The sequence below is a fragment of the Merops nubicus genome, unplaced genomic scaffold (assembly GCF_000691845.1).
Source record: "Merops nubicus isolate BGI_N331 unplaced genomic scaffold, ASM69184v1 scaffold12571, whole genome shotgun sequence".
In the NCBI taxonomy this organism is placed as follows: domain Eukaryota; kingdom Metazoa; phylum Chordata; class Aves; order Coraciiformes; family Meropidae; genus Merops; species Merops nubicus.
Genome location: NW_008590319.1, coordinates 12,304 through 30,471, shown reverse-complemented (window position 1 = coordinate 30,471; position 18,168 = coordinate 12,304). Strand labels below are relative to the sequence as shown.

Below are 18,168 nucleotides of genomic sequence, written 5' to 3'. Positions count from 1 at the left end.
CTACACCCAGATCAAGCATTTTAGGAAAAAAAGGAGGGCTTTAATTAACACCGTTAAATGCCATAAATTCTTTACTCCACTTATTACTTATCAAAAAAAGTAATCAGCTGAGAGGACTCAAATTATACCTGGCTTACCCATTATTTGTGTTCTCCTACAGCTTTGGTATTTCTCTAAGCTTAACACTGAGGTCAAACAGAAACACATTTTTGGAACACTGGAGTGGCACAGGTTATTTTTAGCACTATAATTTGGTCTTGTCTATTGTCTCTGCTAATGAGCTCCCAGTTTGTTTCAAGTAAAGCTGTAGTTACAAGTACAGCGATTTCTTTTGATAAAGCATAAATGTGAAAAACTAAACAGTTCCTGGGGATAATTTTATCACCTTTTATCAAGTTGTTTGGTTTTTATTTGCTAAAACTCCATTTGTACAATCTGTTACTGTACAGAAGTTGATCAGTTACTGAGGGCAGTAAGATTCTAATGGAAAAAGAACAAACGTGCTAGAACCCGATACCTTACTGGTGTTTTGAGTCAACAGTACTTAGCAGGGAATGGCATGGTCCTTGTCAGCAGGAGCTAACATCTGGGACCTCCCTTTCAAAGGACAATGTTTTACAAAAGCTGAGAAAGATAGGCATTTTCCATAGTGCATAAAGTGTTACCACTGGCGCTTTCATTGCTTCTCAAGTTTTTACAGCAGCTCAAAGAGTATTTTGAAAACTTGTTTGTACAGGGACTGTGAGTGGTTTTGTGAATTGCTGGGCTAGATGTGATCAGCAAAGACATCACAAAAAAAAAAATGCAATGTTGGATTAATTGCAGGGTTTACATATTTTAACCAACTCGTTGGAAAACAAGAAATTTTGTTTTTAAACTACAGTCCTGTGATTTAACTGGTAGGAATGCTTTGTATTCTTTTAAGTGTAATGAGATTCTGGTATAATAATTTGTCTTCTAGAAAAATATTAACACTAATGTTTTGAAGATATTTTTATTTTATAGGTGATCATAGACATGAAATCTTTAAAAGGAGAGTTTTACAAGGAAAATCAGTCCCTCATTATGCAGCAATAGAGCCGAGTGGGGATGGGCTAATGATCGTTTCCTACAAACCGTTCAAATTTGTGCAAGATGAAGATGACAAATTAGAAGAAAATGATGATGCAGAAACAACAAATGAAAAGAGAGGTAAAACATATCTTATGAAATCGGATAAATCAGGTAAATCTTATCTGATTATGATAGACTGCTCTCTCAGTGTACGAAATAGCTTGTCAGTTTAGCATCTGTTTGGAAACTAGCAATATATTTTTGTCTTTATCTATCTTCCAGATTATTATTTTTTTTAAGTATAAATTTTTTATGTTTGTTTTTTAATTTTCACCCTGGAAAGCTGCATTGTGCATAAGCCTGTATCAGAAACTTTTTTGGGTAGGTGACACTTAGAGAATTTTGCTGTCCTGGGGAAAACGATATTTTGCAAACAACTACATGAAGTATTTACCAGCAGTTTGTTTGCTGAGGTAGCACCTAAATTTAGGCATCTGACTGAAGTACTCAAGAAGCCAGTCTTTCTAGGTAAGAGAGGGCAGTGTGACACCCACTGACTCTCCAAAATAGTTAATCAGAAAATTTTACTTTCTTTACAATTAAAACAAAATTGGGTATCTAAAAACTTTATTAATAAAGTTGTTTATCTTAAATATTGCAGAGCTCAGTGATATTTATGTAGTTATACTGCATTATTTCAGGTGCATTTTGCTTCTCAATATGAGGCAGTAGTTAGTGAACCAGTTCTAACCGAATGATACTAGCACAGTCTTTGTCAATAGTGTAACATTCTAGACTGTATTAATGTTACAGACTGGTAACTGTGACATTGTACCCCTAACTGAGTTGTGTGCTAGGTGTGATTAAAGGAACGTACTCTCCAAGCACAGCTCATCTCAGGCATATACATGCACATGTATGATGTTACCCAAGCCCAGAAGTCTGTGATGTGTGGAGTGTGTTTGCAGAAATACCTACAGAAAACTCTGTATGACAGAAAAATCTAATGGTAGAGAAAGTACTGAAATCCAAACTCCTAGTTTAGAGGGAAGTCTAATGCCTCTTTAAGAGAGAATTTGTCTTTTGCTAAACCTGAGGTAGGATGTAATGTTAGTTACATGGTTATATAAAATGGCAGGTATAATGGATATCAGATACTGAAACAAGATGTGCTAGCAATTGAACTCTATCTTTTATAGCAGTGCAGCTGTGCATCTATGCAGAGCTATGCATTGTGTTTTCTGTGACCAGCTGTGCCCTACCCACTCGTGCTGTCATAGCCTACCTTTTATATAAAAGTTTCTCTTAAAAGACCACTTCTTGTACCAGTTTAATAATCAAGATGGACATCAGGCAGGTTCTAGACCCAGGACCAAATCAGTGATTACTTCTGGACAGGCAGTTTTTTTTTCATCTCCATTAACTGAAGCAAATTAAGACTACCTGGTCCTCTAATATCATTTCTGTTGAATCGTCAGTGTAGCTTCAGCAAAATAGGTAAGAAAAAAATGTTCACATCTTTGGATGGCATATATTTCTGAGCATTTTATCATTAATGTTTCAGCGTGTTTAAATACATTTTGGTTATCAATAAACTTAGAGTAATAGTTAATGCCTAGAGTATAACTCTATCATCATATTTGAGTATAGGCATGAATATTAACGGTTCAGGTGAGGGACACGAACTTGATGGCTAAAAAAAAAGGTTTCTCCATGTTATAATCAGAATGTATTTTATGTGAATTGTTCAAAGTAAAAGTTAAATTCTACTCTTCCCCACACTTCTATTCCATGTCTCCCAGCACTGCATGCTGTGGAATCTGGGACAGCATTTGTAATCTAGTTTGTGTTTTTCTGCGTGCTTCCAATTGCAGACCCTCTGTATTACTGGCAGCAGACTGAAGATGATGTGACCATAGCAGTTCATATTCCTCAAGATATCACTAAGGATGACATAAAAGTACACTTTTCCCCTGATAACATATGTGTTAGGCTGAAAGACCAGCCGCCTTTGATGGAAGGAACACTCTATTCATCTGTGGACCATGAAAGCTGCACATGGATAATTAGAGATAACAAAAGGTGTTGTATATTAATTTTAGCTTTCCTATTGACAGGAATTGATTTCAAAGTGTCTACCATATCTCTGACTTCTGGCCTTTCTGAGAATGGTCTTATCTAATACTACACCCTGCATCCTTCCTTACAAGAATATTATCTTCTCTGCTGAAAATGATTCACTGGCTTGTGCAATGCTGTCTTACAATTTTGTTTCTTTTGCTAGTTGTGAAAGTAATCCCTTCCTTCTACAATTATTTGCTTATAAGCTACATGACCAGTTATTTTCCACAACAACATAGAACAGCCTTTCCAAAATAATAAATTCTTTTATTTCTGAAAAAAAAAGGCATTGTGCATAACTGCGCTGACAGCTGTACCTGTATCAGACCAGGAAATTGAATTTCCACTACTGAGCTGTGAACTAGAGTTCTTAGCAACATTAGAGATGCCTTGGTGCTCATAAGGTTAATCTCCTCAAACTGTTTTCACAGGCTTTGCCTGTGTTTATTGGTAGACAGGTTAATGTCCTGTTCTAATGGTGTCAGTTGTCTTTGTAAAACAGTGTTTGGTGATATGAGCTACTGGAGACTAACCCATGGGTGTCTGTATCATTACCTGTCTGTATGGCTACCTGGTTTTTTTAGTTCTCCTTGAGAATAGTCTTGCCCATTCAATTCTAGTGGATCACAGAGGAAAATTGAATAGGTAAACTGTTCTGTGATTTTCAGAAAGTGTATCATATAGTTATGAAACTTTGGTCAAAATTCAGTAAGTAAATTAATTAATATTTTGAAGTAATAAAAACTTTTTTTTTCCAAATAGCCAGGAAAAAAACCAACCAACCAACCAAAAAAAAAAAAAAAACAAAACACCACAACCAAAAAAAAAACAACCAAGCAAATGAAAATGATAATAAAAAGAAACCAACCCGGATATCAAAATGTTAAACATAGCTTTGTAAACAAAGTAAACTTAATTGGTTCAACAATTTTTTTTTTGTATAGGCCTGGATTTGCCCTGTTGTTTGTGTTAAGAATTTCTCTTCGACTTTCCACAAACAGAAGCTTTTTGGTAATAATGTAACAGAAATTAGTCAGGCTTGACTTAAAAATTCCTTACATTTTCCTAATCCATTGTACATTATGTACATGATATAAAATTACTGTGTGTATACTTAATATGCTGTAGACCTCAAATAGAAATGCTCACGGCTTTATTTGAGAGGTAAATTTTAGTTGTCTCTTTCTGAAATAAAGATATGAAAGAATGAAGAGGAGAAGTAAAAAAGAATTCAGAGATCTGAAAACTGTAGTAAAATTTACCTTTTTTTATGTTTCAAAACCTTTTAATTCTAGAATTTTAGTTCTCTGGTGGGGAATTGAAACCTGATTTTGGATATCTAATTTTGCTTTCTACCTAGACTCGGTATCATTGATAGAGCCTCTGGAGGGCCCTTCAGATCTTAGTGACTAAACTAATCTTAATGACATGGTCAGTCATTGCTTTAGGGGTTTTGGTGGATGCAAACAACAAGTATCAACAAGTAGTTGATCTACGCTTTTGTGGTCTTGTTCTTTGTACTCTAAGCCCATGTTACCTATGAATGTACCTTGGAATTTTTATAGCTTCTCTGGTCAATTCTACTGCTGGGTTTCCGTTTGTCAGCCTGAGGGAGGTTTGTCTGAAAGCCTGGAACAGACTAATCGTTTTCTGCTCTTAAGAGATTTATGATCATATTTCTGAATTTTGAAAAGTTCATGTATTTTATGGTCTGTAACTCAGTGCATTGTTCATTTAACCTGGGGCTGTGTTTCATTATTTAGAAGTCTCATATTAGTCTCTTATATGTTCAGGTAGGGATTTGTGAGCAAGTCCTCAGCTATCATATTGATATGCACAGTCTTACTGCAAGACAGAGTTGTCCAGGTTCTTCAGCTATTCTCCTCTTAATATCTGTGAATTTATGCACCCAAATATTTCTTCAATACAGGTAATGTATTCTAACCAGTGCTGTCCATCTATAGAGTTGGTAGTTATTGTAGGCTTAGTTAATATCACAGCTATTATAATTAGTACATGGTCACAAAAGGAGTACAGAGTAGTAGAAGTGCCCATATTTAAATAAGAATAAGTTTAAATCAGTTGGGTTTCACTGTTACAGTACTAAATTTGTGAGGTTAGGTTGTTTTTTCATAAACTTTTTAGTGGCCATATTTGCAGTAGTAGGCTACAGGATGGAAAGTTAAGTCTCTTTTTAACTGGCTACCTCTGGTACTTCTGTTAACATATAAAAGATGTTTGGATATAGGAGGTATTGGTACTGATTTGTTCGTGTCAACCAAAATAACATTTTTGTTTTTCAGCTGCTGCTGTTGTATTGCAACTGTCAGAGTGTTTAGATACTCCAAGCATGGAGGGTGTAATGATCAAATTTACTTATTTGAAGAACATGTTACATGGGATTTCTGCTTTAGCAGAGTGATACAAAGCACACTGAAAACTCAGCAGAAGTGTAAATTACAGTTAGCAAAATACAGCTATTGCAATACATGGTTTAGTCACAATACCATTGTGCTTCCCATATCCAAATCAAAACCAAATCCAAAACATAGTACCACACCAGCTGCTGTGAGGAAAATTAACTCTATCCCAGCCAAAGCCAGCACTTGAGTGCAACAAAAACGCTTAAATCTATTTATTAGATTTGAGGATCAAGAATATCTTTGATTAAGAAAAACTCTGCCTTAAAGCTCCTAACAGTATCCCTCCTGGTCGTGGGGCAGGACCAGCTGGAGCGCATTAGTTGTGCCCATTTCTGAGGCGGTGTGAAATGTCTGCTGGTGTTCTCTGCTCGGTCTCTTTATTTTATAGTACCAGTCTGTCTTAACTTTGTTTTATAATCAGTGCTTCTTTTTTTCCCTTTTTTGCTGTAGATTTATTACTGTTCTTACAGTTTAGTTATTCTGAATGCAATATATTGTAATAAAGGTAATTATGCAATAGGGAAATGGCACTTCATTTTTTACCAGAAAGAGCCTTAGAGCAGGGCAGATGGTTTTATTGATCCCCTTTATTTTCAGTATCTAATACCTGTTCTGTGAGACTCTGTCCACAGAGTTGCCCACAGAGTTTCCAATTTAGTTTCCTCTGAGAGATTCTGAGGTACACAAACTCTAATCCTATAACCCTGAACCAGCATGCAGTAAGTGGGGAGAGTACAGGTTCATTTCAATGGCACAGTAATGTTCCTAACCATAATGTTGTGGAAAATATGACCATTTAAGGAGAGATTTTGAGAAGACTCAGGGAAAAATAGACTTTATATTAGCCATAGCATTCTGATGCCATGAAGTCTCGAGTTTCAAGTAGAAAACAGGGGAAAAAAGCCATTACAGTTTTAAATTACAACTAATACAGTACTAAAAAAATACAAAGTGAAAAAAGATACAGTAGAGCTAATACTGTCTTCTGGGTGCTTGGACAAGCTTGATGTCAATATTCTTCCTTAATGCTTTGTTTGAACTTCTGTGTGAAGTATACAGGTGCATATACCTTGTGAGATTTGGTTATAATAAAGCTATCAGGACATTCTCTGCAAGACATCCAGTTATATTTTTTTTTCCATTTCTTTTTGTAGCCATGTGGTTTAGTTTTTAGGCAGGCCTGTGAGGAGGAGGAAGTTGGACTCAATGATCATTATGGTCCCTTCCAACTTGAGATTATTCTATGATTCTGTGTTTTTCCTTTGGTTTCTCTTGTAAAAAAAATCTGAGCTTTTTCCCAAAAGTTTAACTCTAAAGATAGTTACTTTCCAAAAGAACTAAATGGAGAGACTAATATTTGTATATAGATAATATTATATACTAAAATGTGACTTTAGCTGTTAATTATCATAGTGAAAAATAATTCATATGAGTAACTCATTTTCTTTATCAATCAAGTAAGAATATTGCATGAATCTCAGGCTTCTATTTTAATGGAAAATAGTAATTATACATTTTAGTGTAATAAGTTGCACTCTATTGTTGGTGTTAGTACTCCACTACCACTTTAAATCTGTTGATTAAAAGTCTAGATCTGTAAAAATATGTTATTTCTAATAACAAGGTAATTGCTTCAGAAACTTACTCAGAGTTTACCAAATAGTTATTACTGTGGTGCAGTAGTTAGTAACTTAGAAGGTTTTCCTGTTCGGTCAGATAAAAGACTGTCATTGTAGACCTTCTGAGTGTATCTAGAAAGTGAATATTATAAAACTAACTCTGATTTTATCATTAAATCCATGAGTTGGTCTAACACAGTATTGAAATGGAATTGCTGTGTTGGTGTGTCGGGCTATGTCTGTTGTTTTCTCTTTATTCAGTTATTCATAATGGTTATATCATGTTCTCTTACATTTAATTTTTTAAGGTTACTGAAAGAATATCTCTTCTGCTATATGATTCTAGATACAAAATGTAGATAATTAACTGTTGTAGTGTATCTGAGGTGTATAAAATACAAATATTTTCATCCTAGATTTTATATAGAGGTAGTGTACACTTGAGTAGCCCTGTTAAGTTCTCATGTTTCAAAGAAAACTCTGTAGTGAAATTCTGTCATGCTTTGAATAGACTTCTTTACAGGTGACCCACAGCATTTAAAATATTTTAATGACTGCTTCAGGGGACACTGCATTTACACCGAGAACTCTGAGGACACCTACATGAATACATTCTCTTTGCATTTAGGCTTTTAGGAATCGCATCCCCTTGGCCTGTTTTTCTTTAGAATATTTCCCATTACAATAGTTTATTTTATAAATTGAATGCTAATGGTTTCTATTATGTGATTTTCATTATTAATTCAGTTTGGAGAGCAGTAGTGCTCAGATCTACATTTAGAGTTTTTTGATTAATCTGAGAAATGGCTACAGTGTTTTCATGTACTACTCTGTGTCTTTTATTTGCATATTAGTTTGGAGATTTCTCTAATTAAGAAAAACGAGGGATCCCAGTGGCCAGAGCTAATACTTGGTGACACAAGAGGGGAATTCATTATGGACTCTTCCCAGCGCTCTGAAATATCTGACAGCCTAATGCATCTTACCTCTGAAGTAATGGTAAGGAGATGAAAACAAAACATTGAAAATTCTTGTACATTTGCATGTTGTCTTTTCTTGATATCCTAATTCACACTTCATTGACAGAGCTCATCAGTTCACTTACTATTCAGAATCCTAACTCTGTGTTAAATTTTAACCAAAACTGTTACAAACTAATGGCACTAGGTTTGTGAATATAATTGAACAGTAATATCATCTTCATGGGGGGCTGAATGTAGCTTAGACAGTGTCTGTGCACCAAAACAGAAGTCTGACTTAACAGGGAAAATAAATTTTGTTCCCACCACTTGAAATGTGGCAATTTGATTTAAAGCAGTTGATTTAAGTAATTTTGAAGGATGTCTGTTTCTTTTTTATCAGTAGGTTAACAGCACTTTTATACTGTCCTTCTAAGGATACTGCACTTGACTTACAGGCTATGAGTGTAAGTGATATTTTTAAAAGGAAAATTTAGGAAAACACAGGCATGACTCATGAACTTTCTGGCATTATTGTTAGACAAGGAAGTCTATGTAAAATAAAATGTAATTTTTAACTACTGCTTGTTTGATACTTCCTCTTTTGGTTTAATTAGAAAATGGCATCTCATCTAAAACTTGTGAAGTGTGACTCCCTGTGGGTCTTTAATATATTAGTTTGGGATTATTACTTTTTTTAATAAGGCTGAAAAGTGTTATTAAAATAAACTGTTTAGTGCTCTAAATTGATTTCTGTCTTCTCTCCCTCATTATTTGTGGGCAAGATATTGTAGTATATCTTTTGACTGTAGGTTTATTGGGAGCTTCAAATTTCTTCTCTTTTATAACTCGTACTGAGTTTAAAGTGATGAATTTTTTGGGGGGGTATGGGGGGAATGCTACAGCTTTTTGGCTTGTGTGTGATAATGATAATGTAAAAAAAAGTCTTTCCTTAAGTAACTGTTCATTTAAATAAATGTTACATATTTAGTTATACTGCAACTTTAGCTATGTATATATAATAAAGATATGAATTCTTTTGGGTCATTTCAATTGCATATGGTAATAATATTTACCTGGAAGTGTTTTTTCAAAAGCTGCCTAATGAAACAGTAAACCATAGGCCACCAGTGCTTGACAGAGGAGAGGTGAACCCCAGAGTCTAGCCTCTAAGGAGACAGATACCCTCTGTTGTCTTGTGCATTAGCCTGTAGTACATGGCACTTAATTTCACTAGTTTCTGTCATTTAAGGACATTTCTCTGTCAATTTTTCATGTTTCTCTGTTATCTCTTCTTTGAACTTAAAAACTGCCCTAGCTTTTAAAAAAATACTTGTGCTCATCTCCTTCGCTTTACGGCCTGGACCAAAATAAAAGTTTTAATAGTCAGCTGAAATGGATGAAGGAACGGGTACAGGAACTCAAGAACTCATTTGAGTCAGTGCCCTGTCTAATCTTTCCTTACACTTTGTTTGGCCTCAAGTTTCAGCTTACAGTAGTTGTTAAGGTGGTGTCTTTTTTGTTCTAGAAGCAACATTAATTCATACTTGCGGAGGAAATGTGCATATTTGCTTTCTGTTCAATAAAGGTCCCTTTTTGTTATCACAAAATTTGTTCTTTAAATATATCACAAAGGTAACATGGCTTGGTTGTTTGGAAAGTTACCCAAGAAAGATGTCATTAGCAGAAATTAGCTGTTTCTGTATGCAACACTGTTATCTCTTGCTCTCAAATTAGTAGTAAAAGTGACAGTTTTTCCTTTTTTTTTTTTTTTTTTTGACTTGTGGGATGTGAAAAAATACATGGGCTTTTTTCTGGTTTTGAGTGCATTGAAAAATATGCATAACAACATTATTTTTGTTTAAATTCTTAGCAAAGCACAAAGGAGATATGTATTTGGAGCTACTTACAAAATTAATCTATTTTTAATACCATTTCCAATGGCAATCTGAAAGAAGCTTACACTGACATAAATTTACTAAACCTGTGTAGGTTTTCAGGATTGTGTACTCATCCTGCTTACAGAGGGGGATTTATTGTCCATGTTTTAGTGGCATATATGCCTTTCCTTAAACTGAAATGGCTGTTGTACCTGCTTCTCGTGCTGTCCTCCACAACACAAATGTTTCTGTTACTTTTGAATAAGTATATAATAGCTTGATCTTTAAGTATGTAAGGATATGCAAATGATTCTTCTTGTAATTGAACTTCTTTTGTTATAGAAGGATTTGCTTTTATATATATACACATATACATATATATTTAGTACCTCAGATTTTCAGTGTAGGTTGTTGTCTTTTTATTTCAGAATCCAAACCCTGAAAAGGAAAAACCACCTTGTAATGCTCAAGAATTAGAAGAATGTGATGCTTTTCTTGAAGATAGTGCAAGCTTGTGCAGATTTGATGGTGACACCTTGAAAGTCACTCATATAGTAAGTGCTGCAAATTATTACAGAAATATTATAAAACATTTTTTGTGATATGAAACTTCAATTCTATTATCAGAACAAAAATCTGTGCAAACTCTTGAAATCATATAAAATTCTGCCATGGTGTAAAATCCCAGTAACAACAGAAAATTATCAGTTAGTATGTATTCTTCAATGTTATTTAAAAACAAGGCTCCTTTTATTCTAATTTATAGTGTGTGTATATACATATATACATTCACAAGTGAGCCATTTGAAAAAGAAAAATTATGTCAAAATTATTATAAGAAAGGAGTCTTTTTTCAGTGGTGTAGAATTCTTCTACATTTCTTAACTTGTGTTTTTCTGAGTAACTTCAGTTACACTGGTAGAAAGTTGACCCTTTTTACTAAGGAGCTGGAGCACAGATCACTTCATGGTACTTGGATGTCAGATGTTTACAGGTTAGTCAGTGCTGTGTACTATAAGGCTTACTTCTTGTCTTATGTAAGTAATTTAATTTATACTTATGTACCTTTGGCTGGAAATGGTGATTGCTGGTGACTTCAAAGCTGCTTGCAAGCTAACAACATCCTGGCCTGCATCAGAAATAGTGTGACCAGGAGGATATTCAAAGTGATTATTCCCCTGTACTCAGCACTGGTGAGGCCTCATCTCAAATACTGTGTTCAGTTTTGGGCTACTTACCACAAGAAGGATATCGAGGATATAAAAAGTAGTTCAAATATATTTGTTCATCTGGTAACATGAATGATGTAGATCAGCTCTGAGTACAAACAGGAATTCCTGAGTCTTCTTCCTTGATAGACTTTAAGGGAACAGATTGTTCTTTCCTCCTTGAGGATTTGCTGGTCATAGTGCTACATTAAATATATTGCGATTAACTTCTTTTAGAAGGCTTTACCTAGAAAACTCAAAATATGTGTTGTTTTATTGTTTAGTCTTCCTAGCATTTATCCAGGTGGCAGGATATGTCTGTCTTTTCTTATGTAATCGGTCATTCCTGGTGAATAGAAGTAGTATTGAATGTTTTTGGTGGCCTGGACATAGTTGATGAAGTGTGCTACTCTGATAATGAGTACTTATTTGATTGTGAGTAAATAAGAAATTGTATTCAATTCATAATTTTAGTGTTCTTACTAATCCTTGTTCCAGTGCTTACCAACTTCTATTGCAGAGGGACAGTATTTCCTTCCCTGTTGGCACTACAGAAAACCAGATGTGAATACTTAGAGAGATACTTTTCCTAACATTACAAGTTGTAGGTTAAGCTCTTATATCCTAGAGTACTATTTCTAGGTGAAACGTTCCCTTTTGCTTGTGGAGTGGACATAATGTTTCCCTGTGTCAAGAAACTTAATTGCATCTGCTTGGGATGTATTAGCTGCCTGTAGTGTATTGAGCTGCCGCTCAGTGGGATGCAGCATAATGCATTGAAACATTTTGTCAGCTAACATAAAGCTGTTAATTGTCTGACTTTGGCAACATGTGTGACAGAATCTGCTGTTTGTGCTTTGAATCAATATTTTGTATTTCTTTGTTTCATTTTCAGATTCATCTTGGAAGCAACCAGTATCTCTTCTCAGTTGTTGGGGATCCCAAAGAAATGCCATGCTTTTGCCTGAGGCACGATGTTGATGCTCTTCTCTGGCAGCCTCACCCTGACCAACCAGAGAACATGTGGGAACACATTGCAACTTTTAATGCTTTAGGTACAAAACCAACTTGTGTGTCACACTCTATCTCAGACTTTTCTACCTGAATACTCTTAGTACTGCTTCTGTTGCTACTTTGTTTAATTAAATTGAAATGGAAAGATACTATCATTCTGATGATAACAGCATGAGGGCTTAATTATTAGAACATAAGTAATAAGATGTTTACTCTTTGGGAGGCAAACAAGCCTTTTCAGCCCATAATAGGATGCAAGCACAGTACTGCACAGTAAAAAGGAGAGTTCCTTAGATAAGTAAACTTCAGTTACAGACTTAAAGGCACAATCACCACCCCAACACCACACAGAAATCGTCAGGGAAACAGCTGCAGTTCATTGGTCTATATATGGCCTAGTCATAGGTCTATATACGCTTATGGTAAAATGTTTAAGTAGGTGACCTTTAGATTTTTTCCTATCTCATGTCAGGTGGCAAGTCTGGAGCATTGAACATGATTACTGCTTCTTCTGGTGTAAGACCTAGGTTCATCAAATGATTCTGGTACATAGTATGTTCAAAAGAAGCTAAAAGAAATACTTCTCCTGTATCCATTTAAGCTATGGAACCCTCTGCTGCAAAGCTTTGTGGACTGGGAAACCTGTAATGAAATAAAAAAAAAAAATAAAAAAATCATGAAAGGAAAAGTTAATAAAGTGCATACCTGTGGCAGTTCTAGCTCAAGAGGATTCTAACTCTTCTAAAATTACAGACTGACAGAAAAGCAGAAAATGTGGTTGTGAAGGATCGTTCGTTACTGCTCAGTTCATGGAATCAGGACTAAAACTTTGTTTATTAACCATGTTAGAAGAAGGATCCACAAACTGAGAAGCAAAAAGTACTTTAAAAATATGGATGCAAGAATAAGAGTTACCTTATCCCATCAAACGGGATGGTCCACGTAGGCCAGTGTTGTACCTTTCAAGTAAGAAACAGATAAATTTGCTTTCTTTAAAATCAGTCTGGTCCAGAATTTCCTTCTGCTGTGGCAGCTGCAGCCTTCACATTCTCTGAGCCTTCTCTGGACCCGTTCCTTGAATGGTGCAGTGAGTGGGACAGTTTATTCCCCCTGTGCTGCAGATGCCTTTGTTTGCCCACACCACTCTCAGTCTGGGTCCAAGATGAAAGGGAAGATATTAGCTGGTTTATAGAGCTCACATAGGTTACCATAACACATAATTGGTTTTGTTCTGTTTTTTTTTTCAATTTATTTAGTTATGTAATATGAGTGATCTTCTGTTATTTTAACTTAATATCAAATTAAGCTGTGAGCATCTTAACAAATCCTCTAACAAAAGAGATTAATTTCAGGCTTTGTTCTCTGTTTACTCATTTCAAATTACTTTATGCTGGGGAAAAAAAAGTGGATGGTAAGAATTAAAATGTTTTTTCAAATTAGTATTAGTTTCAAGCTTCTATGCTGACTTTGTATTACTGTTTTATGAATGTGTTTCTATTATTTGGAAAATAGCAGGAAGGAAATTATGATATCTTTGAGCTTTTTGTAACTAAGGTCTTAAAAACCAATGTTGTTCCTCTTCTTTCTCCTTATTCTACTGTCATTTTACAGTTTTGTATTGAAGTTCACACATCTTGTACAAATCTAGTTCATTTTTTATGTGCCAGAGTTGATGTAAGTCATCAGCTTGTTTATATACAACCCAATTTAGAAGTACTTTGCAAGAGCTAGCAGTAAAAATTAGTATCTTCTAGATTCAATATCTAATTTTCCAAAACTTACAGTATATATTATAGTGACCAAAGCAATGGTATTAGCCCAATTTCCTTCTTCCTCTGCTTGAACTTTTGGAATTACTTTTTAACAAGCTATATAAGGATGGTGATTGAAAAATTAATATTTTCCGGTTCAATTCTTGGACTGAAACCTAAGGAAGAAACCAAAGGGAAACTGGAGGGACCAAGTTCTTTGTTCTGTATATCTGTCCTAACAAATTTCTATTGAAAGAAAGCATTTAAACATTAAAAAAACCAAACCAAACAAACAAAAATCCCACAACCTACTGAGACAGGAGAGAACTGGGGGAGCAAAAGCAGGAAAGCTCGTAGGTTGAGCTGTTTGGTCAGTTTGGGTCAGCTGTCATGGTTGGGTCCCCTCCCAGCTTCTTGTGCATCCCCAACCTATTGCAGGGGTGGGCAGAGCTGGAAAAGTAGAAAGCCATGACAATATGCAAGTGCTGCTCAGCAGTAGCCAAAAAAAAAAAAAAATCATGTTGTATTAACATTGTTGTAGTCACAAATTCAAAACACAACACTTTAGGGTCTGCTTTGAAGGAAATTATCTCCATCCCAGCCAGCCCCAGTACAAGTACTTTGACCTCTACCCAGTGACCTCTACCCATTTATTAGTGGTAATAAATGAAAGAGGGAGAGCCAAAAAAAGTCAATCCTATTGTGCTTGCTGTTCTCAGAGGTGCTGTCTTAGTAATAACCATTGCCATGCATTGTTCAGTGGAAGTGCAGCAAATAACCTTTCAGAAAGATGGTAGGTACTTTGCAAAGATTGTGTCTCGAGTCTCTTTTTGAAAATGTGAAAAGAAATCAGTCTGAAATAGGTCTGTGAACAACTGAATTCTGTGATGGAAGAGGAAAAGGAAGGTTTTTCCTTCTCATTGAATATTAAAATGATTACAGTGTGTTGAAAAGTAACATGATTCTTTTCAGACTGTTTTAAATAGAAGATGATTTTTAAGTGTTTGTTGAAGACGAGCTAGGCTTAGAAATCTTAAATTGTAAATGTAATGAAAAACTGGGAGATGAGGGGAGAGGATTTTTTTGCTTAGACTACTAATATTGGGCCAAGATGTGTATTCGTGCCTTATGATCCTCCTGAGGAAATGGAAGACTTTGTGAGGCAGAGAGGGGCTAAATGTGGGAACAGTATCTAGCTGTACATACACATGCATCCAAAAGCCACTCAGGAAGACATACAGAAGATTTGTGTATTGGTATTAAATGGGTGAGTGCATACCTCCAAAAATTATTGTCTTATGTAATAACCTTGGTTTTGGTTTTTTTTTTGGTAGTAATTGCATATTGTTTTTTAAGCTGAGCTTGATTTTCTCATAGCGCAGTGGTGTTGAAACCAGTATATTAATTATCCCTTCTGCTTCTCTTTGGGCTCTGCAGGCTACGTCCAAGCATCAAAGCAAGACAAGAAGTTCATGGCTTGTGCTCCAGATTACTCCTTTGCTGCTCTCTGTGAGTGCTTGCGACGAGTTTTCATCTATCGCCAGCCGGCCCCTCTGTCCACAGTTCTCTACAACAGGAAGGAAGGAAGACAAGTAGGACAGGTTGCTAAGCAGCTAGTGGCAACCCTGGAAGCCAATGATCCCATCTTAGGCTTTCAAGCTACGACTGAGAGATTATTTGTTCTCACAACAAAAACCTTGTTTTTAATAAAGGTGAACTCTGGAAATTAACTATTCAACATATTCTGTAGTTTGTGTTAACAATTTGTTTAAGTACTGGGTAGATAAGTGATCTGAGAAGTTCAGTACAATTTTCTGAAGCTTAAAAAGCAGATATTTTACAGGGGAATCAATTTTTTTTTTCATTAGAATTTATCTGTAAGTGAGCCATTTTCTCAGCCTTGCTGCTGTCTCTGAAGTAAGTGTTTCCAGAGCTGTGGGAAAATGTCCTCTGCACTAATGGCTTTCTCAGAGCAATTGTCAGAGGCTGCTACTGCACAGGTGAATAGATTAATGCATTTTTTTTTCCCACATGACTCTGCCATAGTTCTGAGTTTCGAGAATTCACTTCTGGTTTTAAATACCACTGTTTATCTGTGAAGGAAGTAAGTCAAATCTAGAAAATAAACCCTTGCTTTACAAGCATATGATATGCAAAGTAAAGAAGTGTGTATCATAAAGAAAAAAAATAGCCAAAATCCAAATACTGTTGGCCAAAAAAGTTAATAATATTTCAATATTCATTAGTGTGTAATATGTGATTTGGAAGAATGGAGTTTTAAGTTTCTTATACAGGTAATTAATTCAAATGGAGTAATTTCATTGTATATGCAGCTTTTATATTGTTGAGTTGGAACTCATGCTTGCAGTGAAATCTGTTCATATTTTAAGAGACACTAGAACAGCTTTTAGCAACTTTTTCCTGAAGCAAAGTAAGGGTCAATGTATAGCTGGTGATTACATTTTGAATATTATTAATCAAGGTCTAGTTACACTCTCAGTTGTGTCATTTTACTTTTACACTGTACTTCATCTCAAGTGACTAATTTAAATGAGCAAATGGCCAACAGACAAAGCACCTGTATTGTAACTTGAAATGGGAAGCTCAGAAGTGCTGCTTCTGTTCAGATACCAATGTAAATACTGTGTGTCTACTTCAAGGGAGTCCTTGTTTGCTCCTGGAAACAACTGAACGTGGGGAAGAGGTTCATTCCTTTTCCATGTTACTCATCTATTTGCAATCGTGGTGTTCTCAGAAAGAATATATCAGATAGTGTCTCTTTTATTTTGCTTTCTATGAGAGTTAAGAACATTGTATTATTTAAAAGATTGGTTGCCTTCAGGAACTTGCATGCTGTTGCACAGCAAGCTAACATAATTAAATGGCTGCAAGCCACAGGCAGACACTTCCTGCCAGCATTTCCATTTCTGTGTTCACTTAATTTTAAGGCTTGTTTGTTTAACATATTAATGTAGATTTATACAAAGTCTAGAATATGAATATTTGAAAGTGGTGGTTTTCTGAGAACCATACTTCAGTTTTTTGAGGATTTTATTTCTTGAAATGTTACATTTTATAACACAGTAATTGCTGAGATCCCTATCACAATCTGTCTACAGTATTTCCGAGAAAATACTTGGCTATTACAGACTTGCATTTTTTATTTCTAGTAGTCTTTTTCAATCATTTCCTTGGCTGCATATTTGGAATGTATCATGTATTCTACAAGTTTAAATAAAGGAAAAAAATTGTTAAATTTATTAATAAAGGGTTTTTTTAATTATGTTAAAGATTTTCTATAAATGTCAAATGTGCATCCTTTCTGTGCTGCTGAAACAAAACAGAAATAAGAAATTCCTTAAAATAAGATTTGTCATGTTAAGGAGCTGTCTCTGAAGCATGCCTTGCACTGCAAGGTCACGTCTGTTGCCAAGAGGTGCACTGTTGCACTCCTTGTTAATTTCTGTGAAAACTGGTAGCTGTATCAATTAAAACATGATGACAGATAAAATTAAGAAGTTCAGATGCAAACCTGGAAAATAGTCTCATAATCTTTACTAATCTAATGCTCTAGACAAAATATCCTTTATAAACCATTCCAGCATGTCTTTGCAATCTAGTTAAATTTGGACTTGAAAGGAATTGCCAAGAACAATACAAGAAACTCAATTTGAAAGAATTTATCATTTTAGAGTGTCACTTTTGTTTTGCTCTGATGTTTATACATTATCCACTCGCTTTTCTTAATGTATTAGTTGCATTTTGATTGTGGAAGAGCTGCCTGTGTATGTGTTTGTGTTTTCATTTACATAGGCACAGACATCTGTGTATTCATACTGCCTTGAAGTACTGGAGAAGATGGGGTGGATTCCAGAGAGGAGAATCTTTTAATATTACTGACAGCAAAGCATAGACTCTTCATTATCTTGCTTGTGAGTCATCTGTTGTAAGGCCAACAGTCTGACCTTAAGTATAAATATTTTGCTGTATGCTGAAATGTGGAATTACACTTGGGAATAAGATCTCAAATGTGAAGAAATTCTGATTATTAATTCCAAGGCTGCTTGGAATCTGTATTGTGGTTTTGGTTTATCTCTTTTTATTTTCTCTTTTTTAAGTTTTCCTGGGGATGTTGTTGTG

General features: G+C 35.2%; 1 protein-coding gene across 1 annotated transcript in view; it reads left to right on the top strand.

Annotated features, from left to right (window-relative positions):
- Positions 1–15,878, top strand: part of NUDCD1 (NudC domain containing 1) — a 19,273-nt gene extending 3,395 nt beyond the window's left edge. Inside the window, 6 exon segments of the mRNA XM_008949895.1 lie at positions 1,016–1,191; positions 2,928–3,135; positions 8,071–8,215; positions 10,484–10,609; positions 12,159–12,318; positions 15,466–15,878. Coding sequence (XP_008948143.1) covers positions 1,016–1,191; positions 2,928–3,135; positions 8,071–8,215; positions 10,484–10,609; positions 12,159–12,318; positions 15,466–15,758 — 1,108 coding nt within the window. The 3' untranslated portion in view covers positions 15,759–15,878.
- Positions 15,879–18,168: the final 2,290 nt, after the last annotated feature.